The 16467-nt window shown below is 43.3% G+C and overlaps 1 protein-coding gene across 1 annotated transcript in view; it reads left to right on the top strand.

The window, feature by feature from the left end:
* LOC111228020 (phosphatidate cytidylyltransferase 2-like) overlaps positions 1-16467 on the top strand; it is a 35496-nt gene that overhangs the window by 13617 nt on the left and 5412 nt on the right. Inside the window, exons 2-9 of the mRNA XM_022753790.1 lie at positions 6379-6536; positions 10655-10751; positions 10868-10965; positions 12024-12163; positions 13904-13962; positions 14904-14986; positions 15288-15375; positions 16157-16225. Coding sequence (XP_022609511.1) covers positions 6379-6536; positions 10655-10751; positions 10868-10965; positions 12024-12163; positions 13904-13962; positions 14904-14986; positions 15288-15375; positions 16157-16225 — 792 coding nt within the window. The remainder of the gene's footprint in view (positions 1-6378; positions 6537-10654; positions 10752-10867; positions 10966-12023; positions 12164-13903; positions 13963-14903; positions 14987-15287; positions 15376-16156; positions 16226-16467) is intronic.

Below are 16467 nucleotides of genomic sequence, written 5' to 3'. Positions count from 1 at the left end.
GGGGCTGGTGCATGTTCAGAATAACCCTGTTTGTAACCTGAAATCCTCTTAAACTTTTTAAAGCTAATGTCGAAAAAGCTCTCAGTTTCAGCTCTACTTTTCCGCCTCACATCATGTTTGTTTTAGCTGTTTTTCTGTCTGGAGAAACAAGAGAAGTTTTGTCTGTCAACATTACTTTCACACAAACAGGAAACTGTCACAGTTTCTAGAAATTCAAATAAAAGTGTTTAAAGCACGCCTGGATCTTACTCACGCGTGTCGCCGTTTTATTGTAGAGTGGTACCAAAAAAAAAAAAGTGTTTTTTCATGGTTGGCAGGCTGAAATAAAACAGTGGTGTGAAGTGTTGCAGGGTGGGGTTGACCAGCGCTGGCGGGCACCTAGATGCCCGCCGGTTGTCGGGGTTACCATAGAAAAATAATAAGGGCGAGTGTTTTGACGCTTGCCGTTCGGCGCCGGGTGTTTTGGCCTCAGGACTCCAGACTGTCTTCTCCTGCTAAATGGCCCTTTTTGCTTTGTGCTGCGGGAAGCTGGAAAGTTGCTGTTTGCAGCCGTGCTACTTCAGGTCAGTGTTTGTTGCTGATTAGCCTAATTCCATTGCAGCATGAGTAAACCCACGTAGGCCTGAGCTTATTCATTATCCTCTCCCCTGTGACCGGAGCCTGGCTCTGCTGCTGCTGCTGCTGCGCTGCTGTCTGCAGGTCAGGGCCTCACAGGTGTGGAGACTTGTTCTGTCTCCAGCGTTGCTACGTTTTCCTCCTCGATAGCTGCCTCTCACTGCTGTCAAACCTTCCAGGCTGAATTAGAGTTTTCCGAATTAACACTGTGCTTCACTGGTCCTGTTCCTAGTTACTGCTGATCAAGCTAAATGCTTCTTAGATCATTGGATCAGCAGGTTGCCGGCGCAACGAACTGAACTGCTTTTGTCGGCCGAGTTTGTGATGATTTCAGGTTCATCAAGAATGTAGGAGGTTTCGTTGCAGCTTGGTGAAACTTGAAAACGGTACCAACTAACAGGACCTGTGTATCCTTTAAAGTTTTACTGATAGATTTAGATGAAGTTCTTTTTAAATTTTTAAGTTTCTTTAAATGCAAAAATAACAGCAAAGATGCAAAGATGCTAATCATCGCACCTTGACTTAAACTTGTCACCATGAAAACGGTTGCATTGAGCCGTTCAGAGCTACAAACAGTTCTGTCAGTGTGCCCATATTGTCAGTCACACTTTATGGGATCACCATGCACATCCCTAATCAAACTCTCACACACTTAGACATGCTGGAGCAGGAAACAGCTTTATCTGCAGGGCACGCGGTGGCACGACTCGTTGGTTCACTTACTCTAAAACCGTCTGTGTATTAGTAGCTTTGCTGACATGCCCCCAAAATGTCCTTTTTTAAAAGTTAAAATACATCAAGAGTAGTTTAAAACGTTACATTTCTATCACAAACATTGGAAATCTTCATTTTAATTTAATAATAATGTTAGTTTGTTGATTTTTCTCTCCTAATATTCTTATTAACAGATTTGTCTTTGTCTTTGTGAACAGTGGCAGTTAATTCAGTTGTCAAATTATCTGTTTTGCTTTTCGCTGAATTCTTACAAAAATACAGATTTTTACAAAAATACATTTTAACATCAGTCAATAAAGTGGGAACATTTTTTTTAAATCAAGCCATAGCTGAGCTTGGAAGCACCGTGACAGAATAATAATTAGGTGTTAACACTCGTAGAGTACCTACATGCATGCAATCACACTGAGTGAATCTCTTCACAACATCACACCGGTGTTTTATTTTTGTTTTTCTTCTGGTAAAATTTAATCACCTCAATAAATTTACCGAAAGATAAAACAGTGGTTTTGTGTTTGCATTAAACCTCTCATGAGGTTCTGACAGCTCTCCTGTGTCGGTTCTGTTGAGTGGTTGGCAAAGTCATCGTTGTTTTATTCGAATGAAACGAGGCGCTCAGATTTTTAATCCGCCGCTCAGACACAGAAGACTCAGCGAGCTTGGAACATGGATACCGGTTGTCATGTCGTGGCTTTGCAGAAAGACAGGTTAGTCGAGGCAGGTAAATAAAAAAGTGAAAAAGACTCGTCTTTCATGTTCACACTGAATAGTTTGATGTTTCAGGGTGAATGGAGAACATTTTAGCATTTTTTGGTATTAAATAATATAATAATATAAAAATAAAACTTAAATGGAATATAGTTTTTTCTGTGTATTGATTAATCTATAATAGTTTCAGCACGAACAGAAGTTGTTTCCACATATAAACAAAAAAAGCGTGTGTTTGATAATGCGAGTGGAGCGCCGCGCTGCAGGTACTGCTGACATGAACACGGCCTTAGTGCAGACGTGGCTCGAGCTGCTTGTCACTTCTCCCCCCTCTTCTCCTCCTCCTCCTCCTCCTCCTCCTCCTCCTCCTCCTCCTCCTGGCTCTGCACAGAAGGCATTAATAGCCAGGAGGAGGACAAAGACGACAGTGGAGGTGAGCTGAGCTGCAAGAACAGTCATGCTGCCGCCGCCTTAATGTCTCTGACTGTAAAAAAAACAAAAACAAAAACATGGCCGTCTACCGAAGTCTAGTAGAAAGTGAATATTTGGAATGCACCACCTGCTGTGGCCGCCTTTTGTGTTTCATCTCATTGCTCCGTTAGCTGTGTTTTCTTCTTGTGTTTGCTGTGTTGATTACAGGTTCTCAGAGGCCCAGGATTAGTTTGACTCCATAGCGTAACTTGGATTGATATCACACAGATTTTGCCAGCAGCGTTGTTTGATTGTGATTACGCAGCGGTTAGCACGCTTTTGCTAAGTAAACAAAAGATTAACAGTGTTTGACAGTTTTAATTAAGAAGCTTGAGTTACATTCATCCCAGATTAAGCCGTAATAACGTTGCTCTGCATGTAACACGTTTGTGTTATGAAGTAATGGGACGGGCCAAAGAACACGAGGTGTGAGAACATACCACCAGTAACGTCACGTCATCATGAAAGTTTGTTTCTGTTCTTTGTCGGACGTCTTATTTGTGTTGCATGATGTTTTCTGTCTCTCTCTCCACACACACACACACACACACACACACACACTGGTGTTGTTGTGCTCATAACCTTACATGGTTGTGCAGCCCAAAAGCGCTGCTGTGAGTAATCCAACATTTTTAGTTACTTGTTGAACTCTTCATCTTTTGGTGACTCATACTCCTGCAGCCTGTTAGTGAGTATGACCCATTATGTGTCGCTGACAGTGTTAGCTGTTTGTCAGTCTGGGCTTCAGCATCTCATCCAATTTAAACTCCGATTTTTAAATAAACCATAATCACCGGCACCATCTTTTATCAAAAGCCGCTAATATCAAGCGTTAAATAATAGTTAACGTCAAATAAATGTCACTTTTCAGATCTAAGCACATCAGATGGAAACGAGAGGGAATCTTAGAGTTGGTGAGTTTCACATACGTGATTAATGGAAATAAAATAGACCTGGCAATATAGACCTGATACACATGTGGACACCAAACGAGTACAATAGAGAGCAAAACACGTATTGTTGTATTTTATGTTTCAGGTGTTTGTTTCTGTTTTGTTTTTTTCCCATATTATGATCAAATATCATGAACGAGCGGGAAATTTCTGCAATATACGATAATATTGAATATCAGCTCAAGCCTAGGGAATATATCACAGTGAAACATTCCCTTTTACTTTCTATCTGAACACACCCTAAAAACTGACTAACTTGTGGGCAAGGTATTGATTGAAAGGAATTTGTAAATGATCACACACACTGATGAAAAACAAGAGGACAGTAAATGAGGGCAAGATGGATAATATTACACCTTAAACCAGTTGCACTTTTTTGGAACAATATCAAATATTCAAAGTTTATATATTCATTTAATCGATTAATTGTTTTGTAAAATGTCAGAAAAATAGTGAAAGGCGGCCACTATGTTCTACGTTCTCTTCCTGTTTGTCATGTCATTTCACCAATAGAGTAAATATTCAAGGCCACTGTAATATCCCCAAGCCCGAGATAATATTCATGTTATAATTAAGTTACAAAGAAAGACAGCAAATCATCACATCTGAGAAGCTTCAAAATGATCAAATAGTTCCAGATTAATTTTCTCTTTTATCAAATAATCAACTATTAATCAAGTAGTCGTCGCAGCTCGTTTTAATATATAAATCTCCCGGTTGATTGCTGCTCTGCAGGTGTATAATGTCTGGCAGATTGATACCTGTTTTTATATGATTATTTTTATTTACCGAGAGAACTGATAAATAGTCGAACCATCTACATACATGTGGCTCGTGTCTTTGACTTCGTGTCAGGTGAATCTTCCAACTCTGTTGTGTTCTTTCCTTTTCAGTCAAGGTATGTAACCAGCAGTCAGACAGACAGGACCCTGCAGCCTTCCACTGTTTCAGCCTTTCCTCATTAAAACCCTGAGTAGATATCTACAATTACAACCTCTTCTCCTCTGAACTCCAGCAGCAACTCAAGTGACCCTCTCCCTCCTTCTCAGCCCAGACCTGCTCCGACTTTCAAGCGCTCCCCCAAGCTAATTATAAGATCTGGCCGAGATCAGAGACCATTTTCTAAACGAAAGAAGCTCTCTGATTAAACCCTGATGCCCCCCCCCCCCCCCCTCGTTCACCGTATTTAGCCACGTTTTCAGCAAAAGCGACCATGAAAGGAAACAACTTTCCAGGAGCGTCGGCGAGGCCGTCAAGCGCAAAAAGGAAACTTAATCTCCCACAATGAGTGTGTGAGCTCAGGAGGAATTTCTCTTGGTTTTAAAAAATAGACTCGTTCAGGAGAGAAAAAGCTTCTCCACTCACTGCTTTGTTACACGATCGACCATTACTGGTGTAACTGAAGAGCTGAATGCTGGGCTTAATATCTGGGATGTCACTTCACTTACTAATTAATGATGGTAGAGCGTCGGGCTGAGCCAACAATCCTGATGTGTTGATTTTCACAAATATGGCTGCAAAAAAGGCTTGTTATTTTAATTTAATTTAATCGTATTTATCTTAATTAATTCAGGTCATTTTTAGATTTTAGAAAAACAAGAAAAATCGATAGAAAAATATTAATATATCTTCTACAATTTTGAAAACGCTGTAGTTTATCCTTCAATTATTTATGTGTTATCATGTGCTGAGTTGTAAATTGTTTGCTTTGTTTATAACTTTGTTTACTGTAAACTCAAGTGCACTTTTTTTAAATTAAGATTGGTGAAGTGTTAAAATGATGACCCTATTTGCACTTGAAAGAAATCACTGAAATCAAATAATATTACATTAGCAAGTGAGAGAAAAAATAAATGTACCTTTTTAGTGTGAAGGTGAATTAAGTCTCCAGAAAGTAAATTATGACTCAAATTGTAACTATAGCAACAAACCCAGGACGGATTTGAAGAACAGGTTTTGTATAAAGTGAACACACAGCGTTAGATTTGACTGTTTTTTTTTTTTTTTAAAGAGGCTGCGTCTGTTGCTGCGTTAAATCCAGATTAAAGATTCATTAACACTATTAAAGATGTTTGGCTCCGCGAGCAGCAGCCTGTTAACCTGCTGACACCAGGTGTTAAACTTTCAGCTCACTCGGTGCTCGGCCTGTAATCCTCAAACTTTCTCCTTTTTTTAAAGTGCAATTTGCAGATTCTGTTTGGTTTAAATAATATGATGAATATGGAATTATAATGTTCAGATTACCTTACCTAAAGTGGATGTTTAGATATTAGATATTTCATATATAAAAGATATAAATATATTTCACAGTACTGCAGAAACATGTGAGTACTGTAAAGGCAACAAAACGAAGTGTGGAGTGTCTCATGGAGCGTGAAGAAGGAGCTTCTACCTTCCCTCACAGTTGTAATTCAGTAGATATTATGTGGAGATAAGGTCACTGACGCTCGGATGGTTTTGAATTCCTCGAGGCTGCCGCTGGTTTTAAAAGAGGAAATTACAAACACACCCACGTGTTCCTCCACAGTTACTTGCAGACCTACTTGAATCCCCGCCAAGCTTCGAGGACACACGGCAGCACTTCTGTAGTTTCCTCCTCCTCTCAGCCGCCCGCTCGGGGCCTCCGTTTAGACGGGACTCTATTTGACTACCTCAACATTTACTTGTCGTTTGCATCATTCGCAGGAGCGCTCGCAGCTCGCCGTGTCCCTCCTCATCTCTTTTCCTTCACAGGATGATGATGATGCTTAACTATTTCCCTTTTTTCTGTTATCACCTTGTGCACACTGCCCTGTTGTCTGCCCGTGCTTTCTACACCGACCCGTGTGTCAGGTGAACACTCGCTATCTTAAGTCACTATTTGAATATCTGTGTGTGTGTGTGTGTGTTCTGGCAGGAGGCCGACAGTGACGACAGGTTGGGCCTGCAAGTCGACGCAGAGGGAGAGTGTGACGGTGACTCCAAACCAGACACTCCAGATGTTCCTCTCTCCACAGCAGACACAGACAACACTCCACAATGCCTGAACAAAGCTCTGGAGGGCCTGCCGCCCAGGTACGACACACATGCTCACGAGACGGATGCCAACAGCTGTCGTTTTGTTCCTCGAGTGCATCCTGCAGTTGTCACGGCTTAGAAAAATTCCTCTGCAGCTTGATCCTGCCACACAGAAACAAATGCAAGTCTAAACTCTGTCTAAGATGGTCGCAGACCGAAGCGCCGTGGTCCGCCGCTCGACTGTGAACCAAAATGTAAACTTCAGCCTCGAGGGTTCAAGTTCTTGAGCATAAAATGTGCAAAACGGAGCATAAAATGTGCAGGTCAGATGACTCGGTGCCCGAGGCGTTGAGTATATGTCGGCTACTTCAGCCGTAATGTTTCTGTAACAAGCGGTTTCCTCTCCATATTTCATGCAAAGACCCCGACAGTGTGATTGATCATCCTTCCCCTGCGCATGAAGGTTAATTGGACCAGAAATAGATTATATCAAGATGGCAAGAAGAAAAGATCTAAGTGACTTTGGAAGAGGGTTTATTGTTGGGTCTACAGTGTGTGTTTCAAGAGGAACGGTGACTGCGATCTGGATTTAGATCCGCGTGAAAAACAAGTAAATAGGGTCGGACATTGTTGTGGACGGCGTGCATCCGATGCTCGTGCATTAGAGCGACTCTCACTCAGGTTGAGTGAGAATGTCACTGCAGGACGTGATCGCACTGCGTCAGCGAGAGCAATATCATATAGAGATATTATAGTAGGGTTACAGTACATAAACCTCTCATTACATGAATGTTCAGTGGTGCAGAAACCAAAGGCACTGTGTCTATGGAGATGCCGGCAGCTGAGTCATCCTTCGCCATATTCTCCACAGGTGTGTGGCGAACACCAGGAGAACGGTACAGGCCTGAGAGCTTGGCCCCTACAGGGAGGGGATCCGGTGGCTCTGTTCTGCTGTGGGAGGCGTTTTGCCGGGGCCATGCGTTCCCTCAGAGAGAAGGGAAACTGCAAATCAATACAGAGTTGTTCTGAGTGATCACCTTTATCCTGTGAGGGATGATAGTGGCCCCGTCCACAGGGCACGAGGCGTCACTGATGGTTTGATGAGTATGAAAAATGATGCGATGGTCGCTATGGCTTTCGCAGTCACCAGTCAACCTAAACTGAGGTGCTGGCGCTCTCCACCGCCATCATCAAAACGCCAGATGTGGGGGAATAAGACACTTTTTAGTCCGGTTCCACTGAAACCTGGTTTGGTTTTCCCCCTCGGTGCGATTCGTTTGGGCGGCTGTGAAAACAGTAATCACACTCGGGGTGCGGACCAGAACGATCACACCGCTCCCGTCCCAAACGAGCTCTGGAGCGGTTTGTCTTTGGTGTTCGCTTCCCTGCTCCAGCCACGACAGTCTGACCAATGAGAGGAGAGGAGAGGAATGTTCAGGAATTTTTCTCTGTGTGAAAACAAACCGAAATTTCGACAATTTTTACAAACTCGTGAGCTGAATCGGAGCAGAGCAAACCAACTTTAGGTGTTTCAGAGCAGTAGAGTGAGTGAGGTGACTCTCCTGTCACCCTGCTATGATTGTGTATGTTTATATGAATAAACAAGCTCAACAGGACGGTAATAATAAGTCACGGTGGCTAAAATAGTTTGTAGATTTTGAGAGAAGTCGGCCTGTGAGGAAGAAAAAACAAAAACAAATCCAGTTTCCCTCAGCTGACACACCTTGTACAAGTCACTGAACCGTGTTACTTACTCACCTGGATCTGAATGTCAAGGTGTGAGAAAGGTGTGTGTGTGTGTGTGCTGACAACCTTTTTTTTTTTTTATTTCATGCAAGCAAAACTGTTGTCATTGTGTCAAGGACCAGAATAACGCTTAGGTGTGGCAACGATGGCGGGTTTCCGTGGAGAATAGCGGCGTGTTCAGCAGGTGCAAGACTCTAATGTCGAGTGCCACAACTTCAACATAAACACAACAAAGTAAAAGTCTTAGAGATGCAAAGTTAAAACTCTCCACAATCGACCATTAGAAGAAGCACCGTCGCACAGTTTGGCGTTGGAGGTTCTGCGGCGGCACCTTGAACAGCGCACGGGAGGAGGCCGTGTTCGAAAACGCAGATGAGAAAGCGGAGGGCGTGACCAATGAGTGACGGCCAGGTCACAGGGCTTAAAGGCTCATGAAGAGGGGAGCGCTAATCCCTGCGGGCTCGAAACGGCATTGGAGCTGATGTGCTGCAGAGAGACCTGTGGATGAACACACTGCGGAGGGGGGGGGAGGGGGGGGGGATAGAAGAGAAACAGATGGAGGGATGGGGAAGGTGCAGTGGAGGAGGAGGAGGAGGGGAGATGGTGGGGAATGAACGTAACTAGCGAAAAGAGCAAGATGACTCATGAGATAAGGATGAATGGAGTGACCTGAAGGTGACGGGAGGAGGAAGGGTGGAAGTTTCAGTGGGAGAAAGTGAATGAATGAAGGGATGGAGAGAGAGAGAGAGAGAGAGAGAGAGAGAGAGAGAGCACAGAGCAGAGTGGAAGCAGCAGCAGCAGCTTTTTTCTCATGATGCAGCTGTTTTTCTGCTCCATTCATACAGCAGGCAGCAGCCTCTCGGCCCTGCTTGGCTCCTGTGCAGCTTTCAGTTGTTTCCTCTCTATTGTTTTGCTCGCCAGGCAGCACGCCAGGCAGCACGCCATGCAGCGGTCCGTCCCACAGCGACACCGACCCGACTGCATGACGGGTGCTGGGGGAAAAACACAGGCCTCAGGTTGACTAAATGAATTGTTGTTAGGTTTAGATAATTAATCAGCCACAACACCTCAATACCTGATAAGAAAAGGATGCAGACTTCACCTGTGCTTCACCGCAGTGTCGTTCACTCGACTGTGTGGGTAGTCCGGCCCGCGGCCCGCAGTCTATGGTCCAGCCTCCGTGACGTCACCCACAGGTTTTCTGCAGAGCGGTTTTGAAGCTCAGAGTGAGCTGCTCCGCCGTCGCCATCTTGGCAGTGCCTGACTCTGCCGCTAACTCCTAGGGGCGTGTGTGGAGCTGAGACTTCGGTGCATGATGCCGGTTTATGGCAAGCATACGCTCACCCACCTGTCACTCAAAGAGGCCACGCCCTCAATTAATGCGTAACTTTAAGCCTTAATAAAATGTGAACAGGTGAGTTGTATAAACAGGTGTCATGAAGGAGGAAATTAGCTCTAGAGACTGAAACTGTTTTTTTGCACCAGGCTGTAAACATGTTTATTTCTGCTGTAAAGTTGAGACATTTTAACTTGCTTTGCAGTAAAAAACAAAAAAACATCATGTGCACAAGCTAAATAAAAATAAATAAATTGATTAATTAAACATTGCTTCTATTCAGTGTTACTACAACTTATTCATATGAGTGATGACTGCTGGAACAAAGCTCTATTTTTGTACCGTTTTTGTTCTGCACTCCTGAAGGAAGAAGCTGAATCTCACCGTTCGAAGGTGTGCGGGTCGTCATTTAAAACGGAGCCAGCTGTATCTGTCTGGTGTGCAGGTGATGCTGAGGTTAAGCTGCGACTCACCGATCAGCTCCACTAGACCTAGAGTTTTAACAATTTTGATTAAGAGAACTCCTGCTCTTTTAAAGATAGATTTCCAAACCGTGACGTCGGAGAAAAAAAAGATTGAAATCGATTTCATCAAAAGCAGGTAGAGTAAGATCATAAGATCGGTATATACTATACTGTAATCCAAGAGTTACTGGAGCTGTTGCCGTGAAATTTCAGAAAGACATTCACGGTGTCCAGATGATGAATCTGAAATGTTATAAAAGCAGCAGCTATGACCACATGGCCACTGACAAACGCCTCGGGGCTTCCTCTCTCTCTCTCTCTCTCTCTCTCTCTCTCTCTCTCTCTCTGCCGCCCCTTTAACTCCAACCAGTCAGCTGATATAAATAAGCACATCAGCTGTGTAACGTCAAAGACTCTTGCTCATCGTGATCCACTATTACAATTTCATGGCTCTAATGTTGAATTTCATGCAGTCCGTGTTTTATAACTGAAAAATCCAGAAATACTTTTCTCTCCCTTTTTTTTTTTTTTTGGACAGAAAATTCAAATGAAACATAAATGAATTGATGAAATATTTATGTGAAGAAGAAGGAAAAATATCACTAATTCAAAGTTTCCATTCTCCACAGATGGAAGAACTACTGGATACGAGGGGTTCTGTCTTTAGCCATGATTTCAGGCTTTTTCCTCATCATCTATATGGGACCTGTCACTCTTATATTAGTGGTAAGTGGCAACGAGTGAAACTGAAGCTGCATCCATCCTACTGCGTTTTCTCTATTTTTTATGATTAATTTGTCTGGGATTTCCCGTCGTGCTGCTGCTCCTGTCATCTGATGTAGGTCATGACGGTCCAAATCAAGTGTTTCCAAGAAATCATCACCATTGGCTACAGGGTTTACCATTCCTACGAGCTGCCCTGGTTCAGGACTCTCAGCTGGTAAGGAGAAAAGGATTTCACAGTGAAATATTTTATGAACGGAGAATGTTTTTACCCCTGAAAGAGCGGCACACTGCAGGATTTTAACTTTTTTAGTTTCAGCTCAAATCTCAACGCAGCAAATGATGTTCCAGGAAAACAAAGCTTTGTTAGGTCAGATACACACTATACATCATATCGGGAAGTACTGACAGAAGATGCTTTTACACCGGGGGTTGCTTTCAAACACATAAAACACTTCATTCATTTTGGTGGTGACCAAACCGTGTCTGTGTCATCAAATATTTCAAAGACAGTAAACCCTTTGATCAATCGGGCTCCAGATTTAAGTCAAGTGCTTGTGTGAAGACGACGTTTGAAAATTTGAGACATTTAGTTTCTATGTGGCAAATAAGAAAAAACGTGTTTTGCAGAAAAATAAGTTTTAATTTAAAGTACAGAAGCTCAATAATGTATCAGCACTAGTACTGAGAAGGAATAAAAACCCAGGCCATTGTTAGGTGTGTTCATTCTGAGCCGTCTTTATGCTTTAATGGTATATAAGGAGATTAAATAAGTTAGAAAACAGACAGTATTTCTCATTTCTCCAGTCGTTTAACTCTGCTCTTCCTCCAGTGAAACGCTGACTCAGTTCAGCTTCGTCTGCAGGTAGTTACCTAGGCGCAGAGCCTAAGCTTGCTTCTGTTTCTGTTCCAGTGTTTTTGTTAACAGGTCACCTTTTTACACACACACACACACACACACACACACACACACACACACACACACACACACACACACACACACACACACACACACACACGGCAGGAGCAAAGATCACTGCCATGCTGGCAGTAAATGAAGGCTAATTGAAACTTGCCCCGTTCACCAAGGCCACACGTCATATCAGCCCCTCACACACAAACACACGCAGCAGGTTAATGTACAGTGGGAAGCTTTTTGTTTTAATACATAAGTTACAAACTCTTTCATAAAGTAAACTCTCATCAAAACCAAACCCAAAATAACAAAAACAACATGTCAACAAAAACTAATCCCCTCCGTCTCTTTTGTCTCAGGTACTTCCTGATTTGCGTCAACTACTTCTTCTATGGTGAAACCGTGGCGGACTACTTCGGGGCTCTGGTGCAGAGGGAGGAGCCTCTGCAGTTTCTGGCTCGCTATCACCGCTTCATCTCTTTTGCTTTGTACCTCGCAGGTGACTCTCACCCCTCGAGACAATACTGAGTCCTGTATCTCCGAACATGCACACACACACACACACACACACATGCACACACACATGCACACACGCTCTTTGGTCCCTCTGCTCCCGCTCATGTTTTCTTTGAAAGAGGTGGATTACGTTTCAGCTGACTGTGTGTATGGTGGAGTTGAGTTACAAACAAACATTACGTGGGAGAAACAAAAACCTCAGGGAGAACTTAGAATATAAACTTTCTTTTAACTTTAGTTTCCTGAAGCTTTTATTTGCTGATAGGTCGGTTGATTGCTCTGCTAAGCTGCAGCCGGATGTGTCATAAAACACTGAGCTGCGGCTTTTATCTGGACTCTCGGTAAACTAAAGATCCGCATGCATTGTGTGTAAAAGGAAGTGGTGGTTAACAAGTTTTCCACAATTATAACAATGATGAATTTTATTTGTTTAGCGCTGTTGACAAGTATAAAAGGATAAACTTTAGTGAACTCTAGCTGAACACATTCAGCAGCATACCATAGACTTTAAATAGTTTACATTTCTGTGTGTGTTTGAAGAAGCAAATGCTGCTTTAATGTCCCAGAGTTTTACAATGTGAAGAGTTTTTAAACTTCCCTCCATTAGCTATAAAAAAACCCCAGATCGATTGATCTCTTATTTATGGTACAATGTACAAAATACTGCATGTTAGTAATAAGCTTTTTGCAGTTGGAAGCTCCTTTAAACTCAGGAGACATCCTGTCATTTACCTTATCATTCTGTGGTAATGCAGTGATGAATCAATCCCACCTTAATTAGGACTTTTAAGCCGCTTTCACACTGGTTAAAAAAACCCACTTAGAAATTCACCCCCGGGTCAGATGATCGGATGATTGTGCAGTAGACGTAGGGGATTTATCGGCCGATCGATCGGCAGTGATTTAAACACGACACCCCGCTAGTCTTCACCCCTCTCCTGTGCTGCGACGTCTCTCCGAGCACAAACGAGGAAGAAGACGTCAAACCAACAACTGGGCTCGTACAATATATTTAAGAGAAAACAAGGGCAGACATTAAAATTGTTGTAAATTAATCTGAATACACGCTTTGCATTTGCAGAAGATTTCACTTCATTCCTGTTGGATTGCACTTCTCTGATGACGGGGATCGCAGCAGCAGCACTTCGACTTTCATTATGCTGCTGCTGCGACGCGGAGGTTTCCCTCTGGGATGAATGGAGGTTCTGTCCGCTGATATCTCGGCGGTTAGTCGGAGAGTCTGAAGCGGGGTGAACGCGCTTCTCCCTCAGTCTTGCTGACACAGTTGTCTTTCAGTCGAGCGGCCCCGGCCAGACGTCAGCTGCGGTTTGAAACCCCGGGGACACTCTGAAGCAGACAGCCAATTCTCAGTGTGTTGGCAGTAACAGCTCCACACCCATCCAACACCCCCCCCCAACCCCTCCCCCTCCCCCGGGGGCCTTCCCAGGTTCACGTGGACAAACCTGACACAGGAGCTTTCAGCCGACAGCCCCCTCAGTGTGAAATCACAAGCCTGAATTCAAATCAGTGTAAAATCTGCATAGTCACGCGATTTTAAAGATGTTTTGTGTGAAAGAAAATTGTTCAGTCACCGGCATGCTACACACTCCTCCCCATACAATATATATGTATTTATTTATCATTTGTTTATTGTTATGATTATTTAATATCTACTCTGTATCTGGGAGTAAACGCTGACAGCATGTTATCTACTCTTTCACAGGTTTCTGCATGTTTGTGCTGAGTTTAGTGAAGAAACATTACCGCCTGCAGTTTTATATGGTGTGTATCAGCCAAGTAACCCTCTCCTCTTCCTCCTCCATCCTCCATCCTCCTCCTCCTCCTCCATCATCCCCTTCCACTGCCTCCCACTCCCTCCGAGAAGATTTTTGGAAAACTCATTTTGTGCTGTGATGCTGCCATTGCAGAAGTCTTTACTCCCTCTTGTTGAACCGTATCACTGCTCACATTACTACGCACAATTTGATCGTGGATAAACGCAGGTCTTCTGCAATGGCGTCAGCTTCATTTCACCTCACATACGTCTGTTTTGCTTTCTCTGCACCTTTTTTTTTTTTTTTTTTTTTTTTTGTGCACCACATTTCATTGGCCCAAACTAACTTTACTGACTATTTTGCATTTAATGACTAATTGAGTTTTTATTTTTATATAAATTGTTTTGCAGGCAGATTTATACAAACTGCCTTAATTTTGGGAAATTATCATTTTTTTAATAAGTGGCAACTTATTAAAAAATGATAATTTCCCCAAAAGTAAATAAAAGTCTGCAAATGAGCTGAATTTCCTGATTTCACAATGCTGCTGCAGTGTTGCTGTTTTTTATTTAAATTATTTTATTTTTAATGATTTTGTTGCACGAACCTTTGAATATGTGTTGATGCATCTGTGACGCTGAGCTTCTCCACCTGCTGCTCCTACTTCACACACTCCTGTATTTATTTGTCATGATGTCATCTCTCTCTCTCTCTCTCTCTCTCTCTCTCTCTCTCTCTCTCTCTCTCTCTCTCTCTCTCTCTCTCTCTCTGCTCTCTCTCTCCTCGCCTCTGTCAGCGCTCCCTCAACCTCGTCTCGTTTCTTTTTTTTTTTTTTTTTTTTTGTCTGTCCGTACGACCCCGCCATCTGTGACACGAGCCGACTCCTGAGCGGGCGCGGCGACATTCCGGTGCAGTGACGCTGTTTTGTGTTTGTGTTTGCCATTCCAGTTTGCTTGGACCCATGTGACCCTGTTGATTGTGGTAACTCAGTCCCACCTTGTCATTCAGAACCTGTTTGAAGGAATGATCTGGTAAGCAGGACACGGACAACACAGACCAGAGGAACCTGCCTCGTTGTGTCTCTCTCTCTCTCGACAGTCACCACATACAGTTTGTGTCGTCGCAGCTGTGTTCGCTGCCGTCGAGCTAGAAATAAAACACATTCTGTTAAAGCTATGTTGTGAAAATCAGTTTTCATCCAAATAAGTAAAACATTAGAGTAATTAGTTTTACAGTTTCTTCTTCAGTAAGAACTGATCAGATTTTAGTTTTGTGGTTTGCTGTCGTTTCCTCTGTCGCGTCTCAACTCTTGTTGAAATTCCTGTTTTCCAGGTTCATCGTCCCGATCTCCATAGTGATCTGTAATGACATCATGGCCTATCTGTTTGGGTTCTTCTTCGGCAGGACTCCACTGATCAAGGTAAATCGAACATCATCTCATTGATAATAATTACACGCGAGAGAGATTTACATACAAGGTAATATACCTATATGTATATTACAATTTACCTAAATGAGTTGAAGAGTTTTCCGTCCATCTTTGGTCCAGCTGACTGGTCGGGAGTCCCGGTCTGAGACATCGTGACTCTGTCCTAAAGAGATGTTTTGGTTAGAGGACGTGGTGCAGAGGCCGCTGTAACTGAAGTGTGAGCCCAGTCCGTCCTCAGAGTCGTATTCGCAGAGGTTGCATCGTGTTGCACCTGATTATTTTTGGGGGTGTTGTCGGACAGACACATCTGAGCAGCGGAGGATGTTCAGATTGGTGGCGGATCAGGACGCCTCCTGGACTCTTGCCAGTCGTTGCTTCCTGGTCCAAGTGAGACTAGATGTCAGGGCAGACCATGAACATATGGTTGGGGTTGATTGGGTCTGACTCTATTATTATTAATATTATTATTATTATTACTCCTACACGTGCATGCTCGGTCATTCTACATCAAATCCAGCAGTGTTGTAGTCAGATAACTCTGCTAATAAATAACTCCCAGAACCCCATTCTTAAATAAATCCCTCTTGGACGTTGAACTCCACGGCGGCGGCTGCTGCTGCTGCTGCTGCATGTTTATCCACAGAAGAAGACTTCAGTAAGTCAGAGGGAGGAGAGGAGGTTTATTTTAAATCACACGTAGGTGGCGGTGAGGCTGAGTAAATACCACATGTCACGCTGATGTGAAAGACGTCCTCTGTCTCTGTCTCTGCAGCTCTCGCCCAAGAAAACCTGGGAGGGCTTCATCGGAGGTTTCTTCTCCACTGTGGTCTTTGGCTTCATCGTGAGTACATCACATTTGCTTTTTGCTTGTTTTTTTAAGACTCTCTCACATATTTTCCTTTTTCTACAGGCAGGAAATTGTGTTTCGTATGTTTGGGCCACTGTTTGCAGCAGCTGATACGCTCCTTTGGTTATCTGCACAAACAGCAGTGTAGATAAGAAACGGCCATAGGAAAAAAAATGTATGATTTGTTTTGGGTGGTGGATGTTGGCGGTTTCCCATCATGCTTAACAACCGTCACA

This window comes from Seriola dumerili, unplaced genomic scaffold (assembly GCF_002260705.1).
Source record: "Seriola dumerili isolate Sdu_G_001 unplaced genomic scaffold, Sdu_1.0 BDQW01000193.1, whole genome shotgun sequence".
In the NCBI taxonomy this organism is placed as follows: Eukaryota; Metazoa; Chordata; class Actinopteri; order Carangiformes; family Carangidae; genus Seriola; species Seriola dumerili.
The sequence above is the reverse complement of the archived record's forward strand: the minus strand, read 5'-3'. Positions and strand labels throughout refer to the sequence as shown.